This window comes from Myotis myotis, unplaced genomic scaffold (assembly GCF_014108235.1).
Source record: "Myotis myotis isolate mMyoMyo1 unplaced genomic scaffold, mMyoMyo1.p scaffold_m19_p_7, whole genome shotgun sequence".
Taxonomy (NCBI): domain Eukaryota; kingdom Metazoa; phylum Chordata; class Mammalia; order Chiroptera; family Vespertilionidae; genus Myotis; species Myotis myotis.
In genome coordinates, this window is record NW_023416379.1 from 3,375,747 (window position 1) to 3,402,621 (window position 26,875).

Genomic DNA, 26,875 nt, shown 5'->3' on the forward strand with positions numbered 1-26,875 from the left:
GCAGTTTCTGTTGTCTGTAGAACTCTTTCTAACATAAATCAAGTTTAAAACTAAAACTTACAGATTCAGGAAGAAACAGCAAAGAACAAAGAGCACAGCGGCCCGAGGCAGAGCCTCTTTGTGAAGCACACACGGAAGCCGAGGCACACTTCCAGCCAACAGCCCTGATCACACCAGCAAGCCACCCTTCCATGTCCCCGACCACACTCCAGTGCCCGGGCGGGCGAGGGGTGGGGGAGAGGCTGCTGTGGATGAGGAAAAAGGAATGAGCTTGTCTTCACCTTCAAATGCAATTCCTCACTAACCTGTTCTCTGCAAACACTTCCTGCCTCTCCTCTGTCCAGCCAACTTCTCAAATAATAATAAAGTTCTATTTTTGCAAAGCTAACAAAATAAACTGAGAACAAATACAATTCCCAAACAGCAAACTACAAGGAATCAGTCATCACGTTCCTTTCAAATATAGTATCATCAGTCTACACCACTCTGAGTATTCTTTATAAAATGTTTTCTATTTTGTAAACATAACTCTCAACTATCCAAAATATCCAGTGGTTATATTTTCCTGGCAGTTTATATCCTGATATAAAATCAAATCTATTTCAAAATCATGAGAAAAAAATAAAAACCACTCTAAAGTGTATGATACCATTATTATTGAATTGGACTGACAAAACTTCAGAAAATAAATTATCTTTCAACCATAAAAATGCTGCAGAAATATATAAATTTACGGTACTGAAATCTGTAAAGAATCGCTTTGATGGGTCAAAACTTGATTTTTAATCAGGTAAGATCGCTCTAAACACTTTAGTATTCATACCACACATGTGCACCCACAATAAGACATACAAGTGAAATACCCTGAAAGCTAACTAAAACAAAGTAAACCATGAGAAAAATTAGAAATAAGTTAAATGCATCTACTCCCCAGGCTAACTTATTATTTAAGTCTCACAAAGTCATACAAAAAACAATATAATACAGATTATCTTAAAATTCTCTATACCCATGGCTTCTACACGCACAACAGCTGACTCAGCTGATGAAAGGACCGGCTATAAATCAGCGGTTCTCAACCTGTGGGTCGCGACCCCTTCGGCAGTCAAAGGACCCTTTCACAGGGGTCGCCTAAGACCATCCTGCATATCAGATATTTACATGACGATTCATAACAGTAGCAACATGACAGTTATGAAGTAGCAACGAAAATAATTTTATGGTTGAGTCACAACACGAGGAACTGTATTTAAAGGGCCAGAAGGTTGAGAACCACTGTGCTATAATTGATACACGGTAGCTCACTTCCTTCCCATTGGTTACCAGCACAGGTTTTGGAATGATGAACAGCAAAGACTTTGTGGTGTGAGGGACTTGGGTCAAATCCTGCGCGTCTGGCTTATTAGCTGTGTGGGCTTTGGTCAAATTATTTAAAATCTCCACATTGCACATTTACAAAATAAGAATAAATACTTAGACTCCAGACCAGAAGGATGAAATCCAATAATGCATGCTTAATTATAGGAGTAATAATAGATGAGGCTTCACTAAATTATTGCTACTACTCATATTACAGACCTTAGAAATCACTGCACTCACTCACCACCCACTGAGAGAACCCAAGTTCTTTAAGCATCTGCTTGACATTAAGAGAGAAGTTTGCTGCCCTGGCCTGGAGTTCAACTGGTTGAAGCGTCATCCCATACACCAAAAGGCTGCATTTGATCCCCAGCTATAGCATGTGCAAGGGCAACTGACCGATGTTTCTCTCTCACGTTGAGTTTCCTCTTTCCCTCTCTCCCTCTCACCCCCCTCTCCGTTCCTCTCTCTCTAAAATCCATAAATATATCCTCTGGTGAGGGGGAAAAAGGTTAAAAAAAAGAAAAAAGAAACAGACTCATAGATGCAGAGAACAGGCTGATACCTGTCAGAGAGGAAGGGGGTGGGGGGCTGGGTGAAAAGGTAACGGGATTAAGCAAAAAATAACACACTCACAGACACAGACACCAGGCTGGAGATTACTAGAAGAAAAGGGGGTGGGGGGTAAAAGAGGACAAAGGGGGTGAATGGTGATGGAAGGAGACTTGAGACAGTGAACGCAATAAAACATAGGTGATGCATTATAGAATTGTACGCCTGAAACATATACTTTTCTTAACCAGTGTCATCCCAGTAAATAAAATAAACATTTTCTAAAAATTTAATAAAATTTTAGGTCTTTCCTTTTATTTTTCAAAGAAATGATATTTAATAGGAACAAAATAAATTTGGTGCAAAGTTAAAAAAAAGAATTGCATGGAAGTGACGATGAACGCAGTAATAAGAACACATTAAAACAGATAAAGTATAATGCATTTCATCCTTCCTTATTCATTATGCATCACAGAAAAGGAGGTAGGAAAACTGCCATGCGGTACTGCCAGCCTCTTCACTTATAATTCATAATTAAAAAGAATTTTAGGATAGGCATTACACAAAGGTGAGGCTATATATTTAAAGCTTTCTTAGGATTTACTTAACTCAGTCAAGACGGTATTCACCTTGTTGGAAATATTAGCTTACATTCCATCGAAGTAACTTAGTAACTTAATTACATGTCAGAACAAAGGCCAACATTACTTAAAGGAATTTTAAAAAAGAAAAGTCTAGCACCCTATTAATTAAATTCACAAAGTCTGACATCCTATCAAAAATTACCAAAGAAACAGGAAGATATGGCCCAAACCAGGAGAAAAACCCAAAGAAATATACCAGGAATGACTCAAGTGGAAACTATAGACATGAAAAATATACCTGAATTTAAAAAAACACGCTGTATGGGATTAAAACAGATTAGACACAGCAGGAAAAAAGACCAGTCACCTTGAAGACATAGCAACAGAAACTGTCTTAAAAAAAACAGAGAAAAAGATTCAGATGGAAGAGAACAGAGCATCAGTAATCTATGGGGCCATATGAAGCAATGTAATGTATGTTACTGGAGTCTACAACAAGGAAAGGAAGGCATAGAAAAAAATAATCTGTGAAGAAATAAGGGTTGAATAATTTCCCAATTTAAAGAAAACCATTAAGCTCACAGATCCAAGAAGCTCAACAAACTCCAAGCAGAACTATAAGAAAACTACCAGTTTTTTATTATGCATAATCAAATAGCTGAAAACCAGTGAAGAGAAAAAAAATCCTAAAAACAGCCAGAGAAACACAACATAGTTCGGGAGCCTTAGCTAAGAAGCAATACATAATGAGAAGTGGGAGGGAAAAAATCAAGCAAAAGTTTATTCTTTCTTCTTTTAAAAAAACAAAACCATTTACACACAAAATCTAGGAAAATAAATACTAGTGGTAAGTTCAAAAGAACTTGCATCATTTCAATTAACTAACCAAAAGCATCCAAAACCTCATTTGGTATTAACTCATGTGAGCTGAGCTAATGTGGTCAGGTGACTGGTCCAAAATGTTTCCATGGATACCAATTACTTTGGATGAGGAAAGTGGTACATGGTCTACATCAGTTAGCTGTGACATTTGCCTTACTTGTGTTTAAAAACATACAAAGGTGAAATGTCTTTCTGGTACCAAACTTCTGACAGTCACATAAAACAATATTTCACTCTTCTAACAAAACTTTGCTAAAGAATTATTCACTTGACATAAAACCTAAGAAAAGTATGTCCTGAACTTAACCCAAGGGGGGCTGGTGTAGTTTTCAAATTTAAAAAAAAGTGTGGTGACAAGACAAAAATTCAAGCTATGGGGGGGGGGGGGGTTAAATAGTTCTGTTCTGACATAGCAGGTAAACCACATGGCGACTGAAATAGATCGTCTATAAAATGAAGTCGGATTAGCTGGGTTTGAAAATATCTGTGGTTTTGCAAAAGCCCTTAAAATTAACTTCATTAAAAGCTCCTTACAAATAAAATATGTTATGCACTTATGAAGTACAGTACAGTCCTCACCTGGGTAAGATTCTCTCTGCTCTTCCACCTCCCCATTAACCTAGTCTCTATTAAGCAATCATTAAAGGGAGACTTCTGCTTTGGGGGGAAACAAAAGGAGAGGAAGGAAGGTAGAAGGGGTGGGGTTTCAAGGTTTCTTTTTGTAAGAACGTGGATAGTTTGCCTGGCCTGCAATGTAAATCAAGGGAGCTTAGCTAACGCTGAGGTTGCATGGTTGGTTCGTAGTGTAAGTGCCAATTAATAAATCAGCTAGTTCATCTTCACATCAGCCTTAAGTTGAACAGTTATCAGTTAACCTCCAGGTGAGCTGCTGTCAAACCTTAAGCTTCTCCAACATTCCTTGTTAAACTTTCGCATTGATTCAGAGTGTAGGGCAGTGATGGCGAACCTATGACACGCGTACTCATTTTTTTGGTTGATTTTTCTTTGTTAAATGGCATTTAAATATATAAAATAAATATCAAAACTATAAGTCTTTGTTTTACTATGGTTGCAAATATCCAAAAATTTCTGTATGTGACACGGCACCAGAGTTAAGTTAGGGTTTTTCAAAATGCTGACACGCCGAGCTCAAAAGGTTCGCCATCACTGGGTAGGGTCTTTACAAACCTACCTAGTGAGTCTTGTTATTTTTCAGGATAGACAGACACTCAGACTTTGTGTTCTTGTTTTTTTACTGAAATTCATCCTTTTAAAAAAATATGTTTTTATTGAAATTTTTTTGAGAGAGGAAGTGGGAGGGAGAGAGGGAGAGGGAGAGGGGGAAGGGGAGGGAGAGGGGAGGGGGAGGGGAGGAGGAGGGGGAAGGGGAGGGCGAGGCGAGGGCGAGGGATTTGAGAAGCACCGATCAGCTGCATCCCATACACACCCCAGCCAGGGATCAAATCCATAACGTGGGTAAGTGCCCTGACCACGAATGGAACCAAAGACCTTTCGGTGCACGGGACAACACTCAACCGAGCCACACCAGCCAGGGCTAAAATTCATATTTTTTTAAAGCAAAGGTAGATATTCTTTTAAAAGATTTCCTATGAAAAGGAACAAGAAATGATCCCAAATCGACTGGAAGTTCCATGCCACTGTTTGTGTCTCCTGTGACGGAACCAGTGCCTGGTGCAGATTCTGTGCCCCAATAACTACCTGCGGAGTCAATTAACTTGAGAGGTAAATAATGTATCTTACTGAGGCTTAATCATTGCCTAAGTTCTATTGAAATACAATCGCATTTAATTATTTGAAGAATGTAATATTTAAAGGCTACAAGAATGAAAGATTTACGTCTGACAATGTTAAGTGATACTGCAACCCTAGGTGCCAACTGACCAAAACAATAGCAATGGGGAATGGGCTAAGGAATGAAGATTTTGGAATCAGATTAAGATGGGCTGAAACCCCTATATTCCCATGCTTATTAGTAAGAATTCAAGTTTTAATCAAACTATTACAAGTTTGCTTGTAAACACTTTCATTTATTAGAAGCCGCTTTATTAAATGTCACAAGAATTTGTAGTGCGTTCATTTAAAAAATAGGCTTTCTAGTATTCACACCCTTTGTACTACCACCTGCTCTTGAATCTAGGTTGACCCTGTGACCGCTTTAACCAATGGAATGTAGCCAAAGTGACTCTGGCCAGTTCTGGGCCTGAGCCTGAGGAAGGCCACCTCTGTAGTCCAGAGGAAACTGGCCACCATGTCAGAAGTCCAACCACCCTGCGGCTGCCATGGTCTTCAAAGCCAACCAGCCCGGTGGAGAGGCCGCAGGAAGGGCAGCCCAGCTAACCCGAGCCTCGGGGAGCTCCAGCTGACAGCCACCACCTACTCACCAGCTGGCCAGTGAGACTATTTTGGACCTTCCAGCTGCCCCGGAGCCCAAGCCAAAACCATGAGAAGCAGAAGAACCACTCAATATCATAACAGATAATAAGTGACTTTTATTTTAAGCCACTAAGCTTTGGTATGGTTTGTTAATTTATAATAGACTGGAGGCCCAGGGCATGAAATTCATGCACAGGTAGGGACCTAGCGGCTGCTGGCCGAAGGCACCTCCCTTCCCCCAGCGCCTGCCACCACTGCTGCTGCCACCACCAGCCCTGCCCCCTGGTCAAATTCCTGGTCGAACTCCCAGTCTAGGGGACAATTTGCATATTAGGCTTTTATTAGATAGGATAACCAACACACATACAAACTTAAACATTTTATTTTCACTTTAAGCCTACGAGTGGGTTTAAATCCATCACTGTTTTGATGACGGACACAGCCTTGCCTTTCAGTGAGTCCCTGAAACAAGTCACAAGTCAACTTCGTCACATACACCATAACCAAAGAGTAGCATCTGCAATGTCCACTCTCTATTTCTTTAAAATAGAACAAGAATGTAAAGACTTTTGTGAAGCAATTTTTTAGGATTTGTATGGTTTTTCTTCCTAAACTTTAACAGTTCTCTCCTATCCCTAATTTGATGGCAATTTTCTTTTTGTGACCTATCTATAGACGTTCCAAAGCATTCCAAATTAGTTTATGTAGAAACGACAAGCCTCTTTAGATTTCATATCTAGTTTACTCAATTATGTAATTACAACTAAAATGTATACTAAATCTAAACAGATATAGGGACAAACCAGGGACTCTTGATAAACATATAGTTCAACTGGTGGGAACAGAAAATCACAGGCATTCTAGGGGGCGGCCTGTTGGTCAGAAGCACTCAAGATGCTGTGATCAGGTGCATGTTTTACAGAAGAAGTTGACAGGTTGCATCTTGGAAGGATGTAGGTAAATGAGTGGATAAGGCCTGCCTGACTTAGACCTTCTGGTGGAAGTCATTTATTTTGCTCACAAAATATACTTTTTCAGCCTGAATTAAGGAGAACAAAAGGAATACATAAAGATAGAAAACCAATATATAGAGAAAAATTACCCCAAATGGAAAAATGTTGCTCACCATTAGAAATAGAAATAATTGCAAGCTATCTATAAAATATTTCCAGATAAAGGCTTACGGAAAATAAACATAAAACCATATATAAATGTAACAAAATACTTTCAAGACTTCATATTATTTTTCACTTTTGGTTAACCAAAAGACTACCCAAAAAGAACTAAAACAAAAAGAGAGAGAGGGAGAAATGCTCTGGAAATTTAAATACACAAGTCATGTTACAGAAGAAAGACATATTATTTCTGCTATCTCTGCAATCTTGCTGCAAACAGTTGAGGACCTAAAAACAAATGGACAAAAAATAAGACATTTTTCAGGTGTGCTTCTGAGTCTTACACCTCCAAAAACGGTGTGAGTATATCTACACTATGTTCAAAGCTTTGCAAGCCAATCCTAGATGGTCTGTGTAACAGAGTCCAAGGAGACAATCAGATGGAATGAACCACCTTCCCAGATGCACTTGGTGGTACAGATGAAGTGAGGCAGGGAGCACAGGTGAGGGGTGTCCTTCCAATGCAAGGAGTGAAAACAAACACCAGTTTGGTCTTACTGTGGATGCATTTTGAAATGAAATGCCAACAACAAAAAATACTTCAAAAAGAAGCAACATAACATAAAAGTGATGATTCATTCAAAAGGTTGTTTGAGGCTTATCTAAAGAGAACTATAGGTCTAAGGTAGGAAAATTTGAATATGGAAACACAAAGAGTCTTATATTATGCCAAGTGCATACCAAACCTTAGAGTTTAAAGAGAAACAAGAAAAATGTGTCAAACTTTAGAGGTAGTAAAAAAGAATTATGATCTCCCTTTACCTACTCTTCTTATGAATGAGAATATTTTTAATTCCCTTATTCTAATTATAATTTATTTGTGGAAAAAACACTTTAGATCATGAATTACTTTCCTGTCGTTCTTAAAAATCAAGGAACTGAAGAGCTACTTTGTAACAAACACATGAGTTGTTTTACTCTCCTTGGCTCATGTTATCTTTTTTCCTAATTTGGATTTTAAAATTAGCATTAACTGGCCAGGCACCTGAAAGGGTTAGAGCTGTCCTGACACTCCAAGGTTGAGAGTTCCATCTCCCTCAGGGCACAAACAAGAATCAACCAATGAATGCATAAATAAGTGGAACAAATCGATGTCTCAGTCTCTCTTTCTTTCTCCCTTCCCCACCCCCTCAAATAAAAATAATTTTTTTAAAGTGTTGCTCTGGCAAGTGTGGCTCAGTGGTTGGAGCGTTGGCCCACACACCTAAGGGTCATGGGTTCAATTCCTAGTCAAAGGCACATACCTGGGTTGCAGGTTTGATTGCTATTAAATCGATGTATCTCTCTCACATTGATGTTTCTTGCTGACTCCCTCCCTCCCTTCTGCCTTCTCTCCCTTTCTTCCACTCTCTTAAAAATCAATGGGGGAAAAAAATCAACGGGAAAATATCCTTGGGTAAGGATAAACAAAAAATAATCTACATATATAAAAAGCCAGCGATCAGAACAAACGGTAGCTATGAAGCCCACTGCAGCCAGCCAACCGGCCCAATAGGGGGCGGGACCAACCAGCCAACCTCCCGTGGCCCCTCCCCCCAGCCGGCCCCACCCCCGACTGGCCTCCCCATCCCAATCGGGGGTGGGGGCGGCCGGCCCACCTCCCACAGCCCCCCCCCCACCCTTCCGGCCAGCCGGGCCCCAATCAGGGGCGGAGCTGGTGGCCAACCTCCCACAGCCCCTCCCCCTGGCCACGATCAGCCCCAATCGGGGCAGGCCGGCGGAACACCACCTGTGCACGAATTCGTGCACCAGGCCTCTAGTAAATAAATAAAATAGTTAACTATAAATATGCCCTATGACACACATATGCATTCAAAAGATGAACTCCACATATTAGAAAGACAAATCTAGGAAATGCAGCATATGAGAATAAAAAGAAAAGTGGGAAAAGCAATTAGGGCAATTTGGACATTAAATCTCTCATTCCTGCTCTGACATTAGCACAGAAAGAGCTCATTTACTGGGAACCAGATCTCGGTTTCCAATACTATGCTCCAATAAAAACCAGGGCTCCACGGAGAAATGGCTGATTGACTCCAGGACTTGGGCAAAAAGATGTCATATGAGCCTGGAGCCAGCAAATGAGGAAGTACTACACACACACACACACACACACACACACACACACACACACACACCACACACCCCACAATGGGAGCATGCTAGAAGGACAGAGGGGCAGAGTTCCTGCTGGCCAAAGCTTGGAACTATCTGAGCCCTGGATTATAAGCGTGAACCATGAGTGCCTGTGGACAGAAACACTTACTAAATAATGCACACCGGGAGAAGAGGCGGCTCGCCTGTGGAGGAAAAGCCCCGGGATTTCTGTGAGGCTCCTCGAGGTGGCAGAGCTGAACTCCCCGCCACTTGCGTGTGGGCTGCGCCTTGAGTGACTCAGTTTCGAAGAGGAGGAGAAAAAAAGTGCCCGTCACACCATGACAAGGACACTCTACCTCCGTGGTCGTCCCTCCAAAATCCATCAGTCCAGTCAAACCATGATGCAAAAGCAGACAACCCACACGAAGGAACAGTCAGCAAAACGCCTGGCCGGTGCTCTTTAACAAAGTCGGAGCAACAGCCACAGGGCAGCTACGGAGACATGGGGACTAAATGTAATGTGGTGTCCTGGGCGGGTCTGGGAACAGGAAAAGAACACAGAGGAAATGACTAAAACCTGAATAAAGCTCAGAGGTGAGTAAGCAATAAAGTATCAATACTCCTTCATTAGCTGTGACAAATGTACCCGGTAATGTTTAACGATAGGAGAAACTGGACACGTCAGGATACAGGGAAATTCTATACTATTTTTGCAACTGTCTCTAAATCTATACTATTCTAAAAAATAAGTTTTTCTTAAGAATTAATGGCACACATGACAATGTTGAATAAATTTGGTGTTACTCTACAAGAATAAAAGACTAAGAGCCAGGACTAAATGGAAAAATGTAACATTAATTATAAAATTAAGCAGTTCTTTATGAATAAACTGGTGACTGTGGTTTTAAAAGTTTTTTAAATGTAGGTGAGGAAATGCCATTCAAAATAGTGACTTCCAAAACTGGATGCACACCAGATTTGTTTATGTTTTTAATCAGCTGTATAATTTGTTCCACAGCAATGAGCAGTTTTCGTTGTAACAGCGTAATTGCTACCATTATTAAGTACCGAGTAGTGACCATCTGCCAAGCACTATGCTAAATATCATACATAATCTCACTGAATCCTCGGCAGCACCTGATGGCACGATTTTAGGAAAGGATTCTTTCCCCAGAAGGCCAATTCTCACTGGTTGTGAGAGGTACACGCTATCGAATACCTACTATTACAGATTAGACACTCCATTAGGCTCTTCACAAATGTTATCCCATTTAATTTCCCAACAACCCCCACAGGTACCATCACGATCCCTATGCTACAGAATAGGAAAAGGAGGTGCAAAGGTAACCTGTCTGCTCTGTTGGAAGTGTCTGGGCCAGAACTGCAGCCCTGATCTAACCCCAAGGCCCAGGCCCCTCCCACCTTCAGCCCATCACTCACTCCTAGGTCACGGGTACCTCTGCCCTCTCCCAGTGCAGGCACAGAGATTACCACCCTTTGTGGAATAAGAAGGTATTACTTATCCCTGTGGAATGAGGTCCCTACCAACTTGGAAAAAACTCTTGGGGGACAGTTCAGAGATCCAGTTCTCTGGTCAGCTGTAGGGCTCACAGCTTTGGTGAAAACTTTTAACCACTCTACATCTACATTTTCTCACCTGTAAATAAGGGGTTAGCCTGGGTAAGATGTTGAGTCTAACTAAATTCAGGCCTAGGGAGACCGAGCGTGGCTACAATTTAAATGAGGGGAAAGAGTGGGAGTTTTGTACGGCTTACTTATTTCTGAGTAGCAAATAAAAGGTGGAACTCAAATCCTCTCTCCTTCAGGTAGCTACTTTCCTTCCCCACCAACTACAAGAACACCACCACCTTGCCTTCCCTGGACCAATTTACTGTTCCTCGAACAGAGCATCATCGGGTCAGGCCGGTGTCCCCTTCATTCAACAATGGCCCACTGGACGAGTGAAGAAGAATACAGTACTGAACAAGAGTCACACGCCTGTCCTCCTGGAGATCCGACCTATAGAAAGAACTAGATGTTTAGTGTATAAGCGCGCGCACACACATATTTAAAGCACAGTTCTGAATCACGTTACTAAGGAAGACTACAAAGCACACCAGCAGACAGGATCTAGCGTCGAGCCTCGAGCATTGGGGGGATGTTTAACAGTCTCTGTTAAACGTTTCAACGCAACCTCCAAGCTCTGAAGGCACTGACCGAAGATGGAAAGTGGCTGAGACAGAAGGAATGTGGAGACGATCCGAGACAGATCTGAGCACAGGCTCATCTGAGACACTGACAGGCCATGATGACACAGCAGAGGGGGCAGCGTGGAGCTGAGCACCCAGGCGGGCAGCCATCAGGTCATACTGCGCCCCTCACCCTAACAGAAAGGGGCAGCCAGGAGGGCGGCCATCAGGTCATACTGCGCCCCTCACCCTAACAGAAAGGGGCAGCCAGGAGGGCGGCCATCAGGTCATACTGCGCCCCTCACCCTAACAGAAAGGGGCAGCCAGGAGGGCGGCCATCAGGTCATACTGACCAGGAGGCGCCATCAGGTCATACGCCCCTCAGCCTACAGAAAGGGGCAGCCAGGAGGGCGGCCATCAGGTCATACTGCGCCCCTCACCCTAACAGAAAGGGGCAGCCAGGAGGGCGGCCATCAGGTCATACTGCGCCCCTCAGCCTAACAGAAAGGGGCAGCCAGGAGGGCGGCCATCAGGTCATACTGCGCCCCTCACCCTAACAGAAAGGGGCAGCCAGGAGGGCGGCCATCAGGTCATACTGCGCCCCTCACCCTAACAGAAAGGGGCAGCCAGGAGGGCGGCCATCAGGTCATACTGCGCCCCTCACCCTAACAGAAAGGGGCAGCCAGGAGGGCGGCCATCAGGTCATACTGCGCCCCTCACCCTAACAGAAAGGGGCAGCCAGGAGGCGGCCATCAGGTCAGGTCATACTGCGCCCTCACCCTAACAGAAAGGGCAGCCAGGAGGGCGGCCATCAGGTCATACTGCGCCCCTCACCCTAACAGAAAGGGGCAGCCAGGAGGGCGGCCATCAGGTCATACTGCGCCCCTCACCCTAACAGAAAGGGGCAGCCAGGAGGGCGGCCATCAGGTCATACTGCGCCCCTCACCCTAACAGAAAGGGGCAGCCAGGAGGGCGGCCATCAGGTCATACTGCGCCCCTCACCCTAACAGAAAGGGGCAGCCAGGAGGGCGGCCATCAGGTCATACTGCGCCCCTCACCCTAACAGAAAGGGGCAGCCAGGAGGGCGGCCATCAGGTCATACTGCGCCCCTCACCCTAACAGAAAGGGGCAGCCAGGAGGGCGGCCATCAGGTCATACTGCGCCCCTCACCCTAACAGAAAGGGCAGCCAGGAGGGCGGCCATCAGGTCATACTGCGCCCCTCAGCCTAACAGAAAGGGGCAGCCAGGAGGGCGGCCATCAGGTCATACTGCGCCCCTCACCCTAACAGAAAGGGGCAGCCAGGAGGGCGGGAAGGAGGGGCAGGACGCGAGTGAACCAAGCTTTCCCTCCAAAGTGTTGGCCACGTCACCCGACACCAGTAGACGGGCACACATACACACAATTTTCTAACACTACTTTGACTTTTTCATACACAATTATTTCGTGACTATGTCATCTTAAAGTCAACATAAACAGCTATTCTGTCTATACAATCACACAAGCAAAACAAATTCACCTGCCAGGAGCCAACAGAGGAAAAAGAACTGTTTACTTGAGAGAACAATGTCTTTAGGAAGTATGAACTCCTTAAAAATGACATGTTAACATCTAAGAGGAAACACTACCCAACCTCAAGGAGGTAATTAAAGATACACACAAGTAAAGTTTGTCTCATGAAAAATACAACTTTCTTCTAATTAAAAACTATGTAAACTGAAAAATATTTAAATGGATCTAAAAAAATTTTTAGAAGAAAAAAATAAAAAGCTCCTATTTTTATTTTAAAAGTTTTTTTCACTAAGAAGAACATAATTGGTAACTGTGGTTGAATACATAAGGCCAATGTGAAATTTACTGGAAATGTGGAGCCGAAGGTCCTGTGTATTCTAAATATAAACACCATGTACAGCTTCAGAAATGCCTCACAGCATATAATTAAAGGCAACATGTACAAAATATAGGGAATGTGGGAAAATAGTTAAAGGATGAAAACTACATTATATTTCAATCATGGGGACTCTGAGTCTCCTGAAACTGAATGTAAATTTTTATCCTATGCATTTTCCAGATGAAGTCAACAGTCCATAGCTTTCATCAGATTCTCAAATGCAGCCTCTGACCCAAAAACGGTTAAAAAGCACTGCCCTAGACGATTTTTACCACATATTTAGAGGGTTCCCTTTTCAAAATATCGCCTCCTGACATATGCTAGACACTCACAGGATAAACGTGTTAGATGCATGACTAAATCAAACTCTATGCTCACGCTACAAGGCTGCTTCCACGCTAGCTAAGTACAGAGACAACCCTCGTCCAACCACATATACTTTACACAAAGCTGACTTTTAAAAATCACATAAATGCCAAGAAGTTAACCAAATGAGATAGCAATTTTCAATCTTTTGTGACACGCTGTTGGTTTTATGTTTGGAATGATACTGTTCTCCAAACTGCCTGTAAAAATGATTAATTAAAATAAACCAACACTTACCTTAGTAACATGTTTAATTTAGGAATAATTAGAAAAATCCTTAAATGATTCATAATTAAGGCCATAACTAAATATAATAAAAACAAAGCCATGAAAGCGGGTGAAAGAAACATTACAAGAATAAAGTTATTTTTAAGTCTGACAACAAGGTAAAGCCAAAAGAATAAGAGATTTAAGCAGAAATTTTCCAGGGATGATTTTCTTTGTGTTTATCCTAACTGAACTTTTATGAATCTATGAGCTCCCGGTGTTCATCAGATTTGAAACATTTACAGCCATTATCTCTTAAAATACTTTTTTCCCCATTCCTTTTCTCTTTTAAGAACTCCAATGACATGCACGCTGTCTGGTATTATCCCACATGGCGCTGACACCCTGTACCTTTCTGTCGGGTCTGCAGACTCTCTGTACAACATTTTGCGTAGTTTCTATTATTATGTCCACAAGTTCAAGATTTTTTTCTGCAGTGTCTACTCTGTTTATAATCCCAACCCGTGTATTTGCCATTTCAGATACAGTACTTTTCATTTTCAGGTTTCATTTGATCCTTTTCTTAAATATTTTTATTGATTTCAGAGAGGGAGAAGGACAGAGAGAAAGAAACATCAATGATGAGAGAGAATCACTGATAGGCTGCCTCCTGTACGCTCCCCACTGGGGATTCAAGCCAGCAACCTAGGCATGTGCCCTGACAGGAAACTGAACCGTGACCTCCTGGTTCATAGATCGATGCTCAACCACGGAGCAACATGGGCCAGGCTGGGTCTTTTTTAAATATCTTTTATTATTCTCCACTGTTCATGTTTTCATTTATACTTGAACATAATTCTAACTCTTTTAACAATTATTTCTTTTACTTCCAACCTATTTCACACTTCTGGAATTGTTTCTATTGACTGCTTTTCCTCCCGGTTATGGGGGATTCTCTCTCCCTGCTTATTGGCATGTCTAGTAATTTTTTGAGTAGATGTTGGACATTACGTTCTATTTGTTGATTATCTGGATATCACTGTCTTCTTTTAAGGAAACTGGACTTGGTTTTTGCAGGCTGTTAAATTATATCCAACTTCATTTTATCTTTTCAAGACTGTTTCCAAGCTTCGTTAGGGTAATTCCACGCGTGTAATAGTGTCACCCTACTACTCAGATGTGAACCTTCCAAAGAGTGAATGTCCCAAGTTGTCAACACAATCAAGACTTTCCACTCTGATCATTGGGAACTCAAATGCCTCTCAGCCCCATGTGAGCTCTGAAAACCTTTAAGCACTCAGCTCCCTAATGACTCTTGGTTGAACCTTGTGGAATTTCTATCCTATGCAAGTGCATTCTGTATTCAAAGACTCATGGGGGCCTTCTACAGATTTCTGGCTTTTTCTACATCATTCTCTCATCTCCAAAACTCTACCCTCCACCTCCAACTGCCTCCCTGAACTCCAATCTGCCCTCTCAATCCAGCAAGGCCACTCTGGACTGCCGGCAACTCCTCTCCCTGCACCGAGTCCGGAACAGACTTGCTGGCAGAGAGCCAGGACAATGACAGCGCTCACCTCGTGCGCTTACCTGGGCTCAGGGATGACAGTCATGTCAGGCCAACTGTCCGATGTCTGAAAACAGCTGTTCCATATTTGTTTATTCCAAATATCAACAAAAACAGCTCACTGTATACCACTAAATGGCAGACTTATAATTTTTTAAAACTATTTTACAATAGGATCATATAGCAGTTTCTTTAGAGAATTAAGGAGAGGTAAATTTTTGTTTAAAAACAGATTAATATAAAAAGGTAAACATCATCTCAGTTTAAAGGTTGAAATATTTACAGATAGTCGAATCCAACCTATTTATTGTGCAGCAATTTAACCTCCCTGGGTCCCAGTTTCTAATTTACATTAAGATCACAAAAATTCTTTGTGAACCAAATTTTTAAGGAAGAATAGAAAAGATCTAAAACTTAGGATTTAACAGATAAAGCTGATGCCACCTGAATAACCAAATATATAAAAAATGACATACTTCTCAACTATAGAAGGTACCAGAAGACCAAATAAATAACATTTTTGGCAGTTCCTCATGTGCTTGTCAGAAAAACTACACATAGTTCTACTATAATCTCTACTGCTGAGGAGGAAAATAAATCATTAACACAAACAAATGCCACTAAATTTTTCTGGCTTGGCTAGGGCTAGTGAGAGTACTTTCTGATATCCTAGAGATGCAACGTCTTTGTTAGTGCAGGATTCAAATATTTATATTCTTTAAGGTTAGTAAACAAGCTTTTAGCACCGTAATACTAAGAATGGCTATCTCACCTCGGAAATAATAAATTGTGAATAATAAATTTTGGAAACTTATAGCACAGATTTATGAATAACCAAAGTAATTCATTTTAATCACCTACTATTCAAATTCTAAAAAAATTAATAGGAAAAAGCATTAGCAAACAAAAAGTCCTGAAAAGGAAGGCAATCCTATTTCTATTAAAACAAGGGTTTGAAACAGGGATCTTAAAGCAGGTTCTATATGAACTCTCCTTCAAACACCAGCTCCAACAGGAAAGCTCTTATCAGGTATGTACGATGCAGCCCCCAGTACTGCAAAAAGGAGTAGAAATCTTGTATAAAAAGCCTGAAAGAAAGGGCACTCTTTTGTCTCTCATTAGTTCAGTAATTCTGAGAAAACAGAAGCAAACAGAGAACACAAAGGAAGAGGTGCCAAGAGCCAGTGAAATTATTACAGTCATGTCAGTGATGACTCATTGGCTCGACTCCTATTAATTCCATCAATAGATACTTACTGCCTACTGTATGCATGGCTACTATAACAAGATTTACAGTGATGTATAAATATATAAAACCCGTATTATACGCTCTTTTATAGCTTACAGCATATGTTAGCTATGATAGTTATCCATGAAAACAGTCCCACCTATGCTTGTAACCAGACATTCAAATTAAAACAAGATAACCCTTTCTGGCCTACAAAATCAGCAAAGACTTTATGTAATACTCAAAGCTAGAAAAAGAATATTTAGTAAGGTAAGCACTATTTGTGGCCTATTTGTACAATCCTTCCAGGAGGAAATGTTTAATAGGTAAAATTCAATGATATCAGCTTAATATGCTGTGATATGAATCTCATCTAAGTCCTAAGTTCCTTGGAGATGAGACTGGGCCACATAACCACCTCAGGGTTAGAAGTGGATGAATTAAACCAGAGCCCCAAGGCAAGTCCAGATTTAAAATTCTTTGAAGTGTTTAAACAAACTCCTTTCAAACTCTATGCTCAGGAAATGATTTTACAGGAGTGGCCAGAAGAACAGAGGGAGTTGTGTACCCAGAGGTTCACTGCAGTGCTATCTAGGATAGTAAGAAACTGGTAACGACTTAAATGGTTCATAGTATAACCATAAAATGAAATATGATGGAGTCATTTGAAAAAATGTTTAATATTTTTACTAACATGGCAAATGCTCACAATTTGTTCAGATAATATATCATGCCCACCTCAGCCTAAACTATGATTTAAGTCCTTCACCACTTCCTTTCACATTTATGCCTAAGGAGAGAGCATACAGAATAAAGAACCTGACTGTGAAGTATAACAAACACGAACGAGTCCTGGCTCCAGATATTCTGAACTAATACATCTCTTAACGACTCATTTTCTTCCTCTGAAAAATGCACATCTATTTCACAAGTTCACTGCAGCCACTATATAAAGCATGTTATGCTACCTGGCTGGTGTGGCTCAGTGGCTGAGTGTGGACCCAGGAACTAAGACGTCGCCGGTTCGATTCCGGGTCAGGGCACAAGCCCAGGTTGCAGGCTTGACCCCCAGTATGGGGCATGCAGGAGGCAGTTGATCAATGATTACTTCTTATCATTGATGTTTCTATCTCCCTCTCCCTTCCTCTCTCTAAAAAGACAACAACACATATTTTAAAACAGGTTATACCATGTAAATGATGGCAACACAGACAGATGGCAGATGTACATTTATCACCATCTCTGCTCCAGACCATGAATTAGGAAGTCTCCATCACCTTCTCTCTTCTCCTGAATTAGGTTATAAATTCCCTGAAAGTAGAAATTTTACATTATGCTTATATATAATAAAAATTATCACCTGCCTGAGCATGAAAATATTTAGAAGATAAGTGTCATGTGGAATGACTCTAATAGGAAAGAGAAGTAAGGGCAGTTGACATCCTGAGACCAATCCACACAGGCAAGAAGCTCGGCACTGGGAGGACGCTCAGTGTGAATGGAGACTCCTAAGTTCTAACAGGCAAGGGGTTCAGCCGGTCTCAAGCTTAAAGCAGCCGCAAAGCTGGCCACTGTCAGCGGCAAGTTTGTGTAGGAATGCAGTGTGGTCTCTTTACAAATGTGACTTTAACTGAAACACACCCCCTCCCCCTAATTCTAGCTAAATCTGAGGGTATGGAGATCAACTCAGAAAACACTGGGCCTAATCAAGGCTCTTAGAGGGGCCTGGTCAATAGGCAGAGCCCATGTCTATTTCACCCACCACTGGAGCCCCATGGTCTTGGCTTAGCACTACCTGACACATGGTATGCACTTCATATGAGAGCGTCTGCAAAGAAAATGAATACATAGTACAGGAGGCTGAATGGGTATGGGGGATGAAGCAGTGAGCCACTACCAACGCCTAGTCAGTACAAATAAGGCTGAGTTCTTACACTGTACTCAGTCAGGCTAATGATTCTCCCTTTTTAGTAATCGTTCCTCAATACACACGTGGTCCTTGGTTTTCTGCTAAATAACACCTAAATATTCAAAGAGCCAAGTAAAAAGAGCTTCTCTTTAAAACCTCAGTTTGGGGTTGAAGCTTCATGACAAATGTTTCTGATTGTTTCCAGAAGTATTTCTCCCCAATTTACTTCTGAAGGTCCTATTTCTTCAGGTAAGTGAGTTGGGAAACAGAACAGTATACAGAAAGCAACAAAAATCCCACCATCAGTCAAAACCAGTTAATCTCTCTCTCTCTCTCTCTCTCTCTCTCTCTCTCTCTCACACACACACACACACACACACACACATCAGGGAGGAATGAGTTCCTTTTTCTTTTTGGGACTGCTCTATGGAAAAAAATTTTAAATATGTATCAGTGTTTTAGAGAAAAATAAATAAATTACCTAAGGTACTCATACTCCAACCACAATTTTACTCTAAAATTAATCCTAAATTTTAAACTCATTTTTACAATCCTTGTGTTTAATGGATAAGCAACCAAGACAAGACTTACTCTTGTTTCCAGGAAGTAATACTATTTTCAAGGACGAAATACTCGGATTCTAGCCTTGTCTACTGTCTTCAAAATGCCTTTGATCATTTAGTGGATAAGTACGGTGACTGCTCTCCTGACTTAATCTCCAGAGACAAGGGACAAAGTACAATACCATCTTTTTTTTTTGTAGAGCCATTCTTTTGAAATGAGAGTAACAAGCCATCTGCGGGTAATTAAATAAATGTAATGGATCGTGATGAAAAATTTTCATAGAACAGAACAAGAAAAATCAGAGGGTATCAGACAATAACTACAAGGTCAAGCACCGTTTCATAAATTTTTATTTTGGCTATGCAGCATACACATGTACTGTTGTAAAATATATTTCTTACTGTAGGTTACAAAGCAGACAGTTTCAATCTCACTCCCACAGAACAGAAATTACCATCTTACTGCCCACTTCCACTAAAGACTGAGCACAGAAAAGAACAACAAGGTATCTAAAGAGCTTTGAGCATTGGCTCCTCGTTATTTTGTGAACTTGAAATAAAGTTTTATGGGGGGAAAGTTGTGTACAGTGAGTTTGGAGGAGATTTGATCCCTTTTCCCTTTGAAAATGAACCTTTCATCACTGTTCTGTCCTGTAAGTCTAATTAATCCAGAAGATACAATATTCCACAGTTGGTCATGTGGGCCTGAACGGACACTGGGCTGGGGAGTCAGGTGGCTGCTGAGCTCATTGGCCTTGGACCCTAACAAGGGAGCACAGTGTGACATACAGGAGAGGGAAGCAAGAGCCGGGATCCCCGGCCATGACCTTGGGGAAGCTGCAGCCTCGAGGCCAGCTTTCCCACCTCTGAAATACAAGGGATGATCCAGATGAGCTCCAAGTTCCCTGCCAGCTCTAAAACTCTTGTAAGGTTATGTATGAGTAATGGCTGGAAAGTTGACTAAATGAATGTTAAGCATCCTACCAACCAGAAGACTTGCATTAGTATGCACTTAATTCTTTATTTGCATTAGAAATACTTAGACATCAAAAAAATTAATTCTAAATATTTTGTGAGAAAACCAATTTACATTACATTATTATGTTCCTACATAAAAGACTTTAGAATTGTTAATAGCACAATGAAAATAATGTATGTATAAATTTTCTTCCAAAATATTTCCACTGAAAGGTTAAAAGGGTTGACATTTCACATTCCTACAAGAGCTGTCCTCTAATAAGCCCTATTCAGAACATTCTTCAGTTCAGCATTATCCTCAAATAGCCTGCTCACATGGAGAGAAAGCTCCACTGAGCCAGCCAATCTGATCACCTTCAAGTTTAGTATCCACTTCTCTCCATAGCAGGTCTACTTCCTCTGAAATTATGCTGAAATGAGATCCACTTATGAAACACTTGGACAGAATGCCTGATATATTCTTAATAGCTTTCCCTTCTACTTCTAAACACTTGGCATCCATATGATCATGAGGCCAATACTTCTACTGGTGTCTGCAAAATATGACAAGTGAATGTCCTTTTAGTCAAAAACAAATTTTGAACCACGTTTCATTGTCATTTTGCCTTTGCTGCTAGTGACTAAATATCTACAGACAAATTGTACTCCATTACATGAGTAAGGTCTGTGGAAAATAAGAATGTACCTACCACACCTACTTTCTAGAGGAATAATGTTCCTTTTAAAATACAGCGGTTTCAAATATGCCTCTTAAAAAGGGAAAAGCATGTTAACATAACATACAAGTTGTATGTTATGATTCTAAATAACAGTGCTGTTAAAATAAAAGACCCATAAAGCAAGCCCTTTATTATTGTTGATGTGTTGTTTCTATTCTACAAATCCTTTTTTTTAAGATGATGAATTGATTTTTAGAGAGAGAAAAGGAGAGGTGAAGAGAGAGAGAGAGAAAGAGAATCACCAATATGGGCAAAACATAGTTTAGCTGCCTCCTGTACCCCCTTCTGGGCATGTGCCCTGACCAGGAATAGAATCCCCAACAATTTGGTACACCGGAGGATGCCCAACCAACTGAGCCACACCAGCCAGGGCTAATCTACAAATTGTTACCCAGGATGAACTAAATAATTAAGAAAACCAGCTGGATATAGTCTGCTCAGATAGTTCATAGAAAATGAATTTTAAAATAAGAAAATTTGAGTTAATTTAACATTTGGCAACAACTTCTTATGTAACACACTAGAGGCCCGGTGCACAAATTCGTGCATCAGTGGGGCCCCTCGGCCTTGCCTGTGGGATCGGGCCAAAACCGGCTGTCAACATCCCCTGAGGGGTCCCGGATTGTGAAAGGGCACAGGCCAGGCTAAGGGGCCCCCACTGGTGCACGATCGGGGCCAGGGAGGGATGCGGGAAGTTGGCCAGCCAGGGAGGGACCGTGGGAGGGGTGGGGTCCAGGGTGTGTCCAGCCCATCTATCTCAATCCCAATCGGCCGGACCCCAGCAGCAAGCTAACCTACTAGTCAGAGTGCCTGCCCCCTGGTGGTCAGTGCACATCATAGTGACTGGTCAACCGGTCAACTGTCAGCCCCCTGGAGGTCAGTGCATGTCACAGCGAGCAGTTGAGTGGCCTTAGCATATCATTAGCATATTATGCTTTGATTGGTTGAAAGGCCGACCGGACGACTGGACGACCAGACACTTCGCATATTAGGCTTTTATTATATAGGATGGATTTTCAACAATTTCACTTTTAGTAACAATTCAAAGTAATGCAAAACATAATTTTTAATAGCTGCACAGACTTCTAATGTCACTCTGAATTTTAATTTTATAACTTAAATCCAGAAGTATATGTCATAATCTTTTTTGAACACGATATTCACAAGAGTAAAAAACCATTTTATGAAAGCACCAATCACTGACATCTTTGCCACACCTTGTAAGAAACTTTGCCAAATTTTTTTTTGGTGGTGGGGAAGGGAGGGTCAGGGGTGGTCTATGGGAGGGTGGAGAGAGTAGGTGATCCTCTGAGATTTACCATTAGTAAAAATCTACCACTTGGGATTTGTTAAATGTTTTTAAGGGACAAGGATATAACATACCTCAAAGTAAAGCAAGAAAAGGTTGTCATAAACTAATTAAAGGAAGGCTGAAGATGAAAAACGAACGCTATAACTCAACTAATTGAGAGAAGTTAGTGACAAATTAAAAACCAACACACAAATGAAAGCTTAGAGTAAGACTACCATATGCCACTCATCCTAGAACAGTGATGGCGAACCTTTCGAGCTCGGCGTGTCAGCATTTTGAAAAACCCTAACTTAACTCTGGTGCCGTGTCACATACAGAATTTTTTGATATTTGCAACCATAGTAAAACAAAGACTTATATTTTTTATATTTATTTTATATATTTAAATGCCATTTAACAAAGAAAAATCAACCAAAAAAATGAGTTCACATGTCACCTCTGACACGCGTGTCATAGGTTCGCCATCACTGCCCTAGAAGAAGGGCATCTTACAGGGTTTCAAGCCAACCTCCTTGATGTGTTAACATTAGTCACAAAGATCATTCAACTAATTCCCTTGCTGGTGTCATGCTTAATCAATCAATTTCTTAATTATACTTTGGCTTTCTACAGGCAAGGGAACACACTGACCCACCAGGTGTGGACAAAGCTGAGTGGGAGCTGAAGCACAGGACCTGGACCTTGCTTACCTTAGGCTGCCAAGAAAATGCCAGGTTATAAAGACCTACAGCAGTCACTGGCCAGACTTCTTTTCTGTCATCTCTTCAATTTTCTCGCTAAAGAAACAATTTCCAATGACCTACTGATTGGCACCGTGAAAGTGTCTTTGAAAGAACATACCACCTGGTCAAGTGAAAAGGCTGCAACAACAGAATGCTATGAATGAGAACATAATCACTGAAGAATGAGGAATTCAGTAACAGGAAGTTATTAAGGCAAATGTATCCAGTAAGCAGTAAGACCTTATATCCCCATATTTCAGTAGAGCTCAGAACAAGATTTACAAGACACCAGAAGAACACAGGTGAAGGAAGTAGAAGCAACTTCTAACATGACAACTGAAGGGAACCACAAAGTCCTTCTTGAGAGACAAGTTGTCCCCATTTCAGAACATGAGGGGCTCCTACCATCACTGGATCTCCTGTTCCTGCTGCTTCATGCTCACAGCTTCTCTGCCTAAAGCCCCCCCTCCCCCGCCCCCCAATTGGTATCTGCCCTTGCAATGGTCCCAAGCCTCGCCCATCACTGAGAGGCCAGGAGATTCCATAGCTGCACCGTACAGTGGGCTTCACTGATGAGAACAGGTGACGTCGTGTCAACACTGAAACAAGCAGGCTCAGAGGGGACATTCAAACTGAAAGAGCGATCAAATCATCCGGGAGTGATGGGTTATTCAAATACATTTTCCAGCAGTGAAAACCCAGGATTTTCAAATGAACTTACAAGAACCGTATTATATCAAGTAAATAATAAAGTCATTGGCTTAAAAAAAAGTTATTTAATTCCATGGAACATGTACTTTACAAGGTCAATAAATGAGAACAATGAAGCTATTTTTAACCAACATTTTAAACGGAAGGTTACAGTAGATAGAGCAGTCTTACATCAGCCTTAATATCCAAGATACTTGCAGATTCAAGAAATCACAAACAGCTGTCCTTGCACTCTCAGATCTCCCACGACTGACCCAGAAGCTTGAAAAAGAAATTATAAGGAATGTTTATTTCTAAGTTTAATCACCAACAAGAGCAACAGGCTATCCTTATAATCAATCTTTATCAAACATAAGGACAAGAGAGAAAAAATCAGGACAAGAAGTATCCCTGGGTGACAATAAGCAGGAAAACTATAATAGAGCACCTATCGCCTCTCAACCTGCTCTGTGTTCCTCCGTCATTGCGTAACTCGCGCGTCAGCATGCACGGAGCAGATGTTCCGGGCTGGCACCTGCTACAGTGGCACATTGGCCAACATGTGCAGGCCTGCATTCCACAAAGCTGTGCACTCGCACGGCCTTCCTAGTCGATGGCACACTGGCATAAAGTGCACGAACGAAGACTGCAGGTGGAACTTGATTCTGGTCTATCCCAAAACCAGTTAACTTGGTAGCACAAACATCTATTATTAGTCTCCAATGTGTTAAAATGTGGCGTCTAGCACATTCTGATCATGCATGTTGACCTTTTAAAAAATGTAAATAGAAGACATTCAAATGGACAGATGCAGAGCCTTTGAAGCATCCTGTGCTGAGAACACAGCAAGCATGCCAGAGGTCAGCTCCGTGTACTGAGGAGGCGGTGCGGACAATGCGGGAGTGTAAGAAAACAGCTTTGTCCAGTAATCTGTTTCACAGATTAGCGATTGTATAATTAACTGCAATGTTGCTAAGAACAATATTTCTAAGATCTTCTTGTTCTGCACACTGCTGTTCACTTAAAGTTGGATGAGGCCCATTATCACGACCTATTTTTATTATAACAAAGACAAAAACCTGGCTGAAAGACAAAGGCTTCTTTCTATCATTGCAGAAACAGTCATTCTTACGGCACTTCCCTCTGTCCCTGTTACTTTTACCTACAAATGTTCACATCCATTTTATCCCAGCGAATGGTTATTCAGAATTATAGCTCCTGGCCCGCCCGTTGGGGTAATGAATCACACTTGTCCACGGCGGCTAAGGCACGGAAGGGGCAGCCAGGACCGAGTTCCCTCCTGGCTGTGAAACCCTGGACCAGACCCTAACTCTGTGCCTCAGCTTCCTCATCTGCACCGAGAAACAACTGCGGGGCCTTCCCAGGGTTGCTGTAAGGGTTAAACGGGTCAGGCAAAGAGCGTGGCATATTTTAAGCATTTAGTAAGTATTCATTATTATTTTCAAAGAAAAACTTAAAGAAGTCAAAATGTCCAAAGACGGAATTCACTAACAAATGTATTTAATGAACTTTCTGCCCAAATCACCACTGTGAGATGTACCGGAGAGGAGCCGGTGACGTCACATTAGCCCAGGCCCCTTTCTTCAGAAAAGCGGTCCCCGAGAGCCACCCACCTCGCAGCGGGGTCTGAGCTGCAGGGAAAACGAACCCCGCCGCACCCCAAAAACCTGCTGGGCCCACTGGGTCGCGGCCAGCAGGAAGGGGACCCCGCCGTCGGCTGTGCGCACAGCTACAGTTTGTTGGAGGTTCGTTCAGCAGAAAAGGAGAAAGGCCCGACCTGCCCGATCCCTGCGACTGCAGCGCGGGCCGGGAGCGGAGCGGCGGCCTCTGCACGCGCGCCCGGGCCGCCGGGACCGCCGGGGCCGCCGGGGCGTCTCCACGCACCAGCACCGGCCTGGGAGCGGGGGCCCTAGGGATGGTGGGTTCCAGGTCCCGATCCGAAAAACAACAAACAACGACCCAAAGTTCGCGAGCGGCGTGCGCACGGAGCAGAGCGCAGCCGGGACTCTGGGTGCCCCGACTCCGTCCCGGAGGCTCCTGCGGCAGCGAAGTTTCAGACAATCAACCCGACTGTCCGCGCACGTGGGAGCCAGGGCGCGGGTGCTGGGACCGCGCAGCCCTCGGGGGTCCACACCCACCCGCTCGCCTGCAGCCCAAGGGGTGGGTGTGGGGGTCCCGAGGGCTTGGGGGTCCGGGGGGCAGGGGAGCCCAGCCGCTCGGCTGCAGAGCCTGAGGGGCGGGTGGGGGTCCCGGGGGGCAGGGGGTCCCCGGGGGCAGGGGGTCCCGGGGGCAGGGGCCCCGGGGAAACGCCAGGGCGCGCCTGCTGCACGGCGCCCGCTCCCCTCGGAAAGGGGCGGGGAGGCGGCGTGGGCTCGGTCGCGATGCGAGGCTTTCGCGCAGGTCCCGGGGAGCGCGGGGCCCGCCACGCTCCGCACCCGCAGGACAGCCGCAGGCAGGGCCGCCGCGGGCGCCGAGGGGGTCCCTGCAGCGCCGACCGGGTGCCGGGCTGCACCCCGCCCCTCGGCCCGGCCCGGCGCCGGGACGCTGACCTCCGCCCGGGGGCAAGCGGGGTCCCACGCCCCCTCGGCCTCCGACCGGCGCCGGGGCGGCGGCCGAACTCACCTCGCCGCGCGGCGGCTCTCGGGGTCGGGCTCGGGGTCGGGCTCGGGTTCCGGCGGCGGCGGCTCCTCCATGGCGGCGGCGGGGCTGACGGCGCAGGCGGGCGGGGGCACCAGCGCGGCGGCGGCGGCGGCTTCTCTCATCCGTGCGCGGAGCCCCGCATGGCCGTGGCGGGCGGGGGGGCCGGAGCCCTGGGGTGCGGGAGGGCCGGCTCCGCCTCCGCTCAGCCCGCCGCGGGGGCCGCTCGCGCCGCCGCCATCTTGGGAACGGCGACTGGCCCGCGGCGCGTACGGCGGGCGGCGAGGGACAAGCCTCCGCGGGCGGCGGGGCGGGCGGGCGGGGCGGGAGGCCGGGGGGCGGGGCGGGAGGCCGGGGGGCGGGGCTCCTGGGCTGGGAGGTCGGAGGGGGCGGGGCTCGCGGGCTGGGAGGTCGGCGGGGGGACAGAAGGGGCGGGGCGAAGGGAGGGGCCTCGGGCGCGGCGGGGTCGCGGCAGTTCGCCTGGGTTCACCCGGGTTCGCGCGGGGCTGGGGACCCGCCGCGGGGTGTGCGCACCCGGCTGTGCTCGTCTGGCCCCCAGGCGGTCAGCGTGGGGCGTGCACGGCGGGCTCTTCATGGGGTGGAGCGTGCACGAAGGCCCCCGGTGGCGTGGGGCGTGCACGGAGGCCCCCGGTGGCGTGGGGCGTGCACGGAGGCCCCCGGTGGCGTGGGGCGTGCACGGAGGGCTCTCGGTGGGGCGCGGCGGGGCGGCGATTAGTAACTGGGTGCTTTGTGAACTTCAGCGAGCGGATCCCAGGGGGTGATGCCATCCTCAGAAACTGGGTTAGATGGACAGGGGCGCTCCCTGGTCACGCGC

At 44.1% G+C, this 26,875-nt stretch overlaps 1 protein-coding gene across 5 annotated transcripts in view; it reads right to left on the reverse strand.

Annotated features, from left to right (window-relative positions):
• Positions 1 to 26,299, reverse strand: part of MAP3K4 (mitogen-activated protein kinase kinase kinase 4) — a 78,006-nt gene extending 51,707 nt beyond the window's left edge. For 2 of the 5 annotated variants that reach the window (XM_036316110.1, XM_036316108.1), the window contains exon 1: positions 26,026 to 26,298. In XM_036316110.1, coding sequence (XP_036172003.1) covers positions 26,026 to 26,165 — 140 coding nt within the window. In that variant the 5' untranslated portion in view covers positions 26,166 to 26,298. Of the gene's footprint in view, positions 1 to 26,025 lie in introns of all 5 variants that reach the window. The other 3 variants (XM_036316111.1, XM_036316109.1, XM_036316107.1) reach the window with 2 other exon arrangements.
• Positions 26,300 to 26,875: the final 576 nt, after the last annotated feature.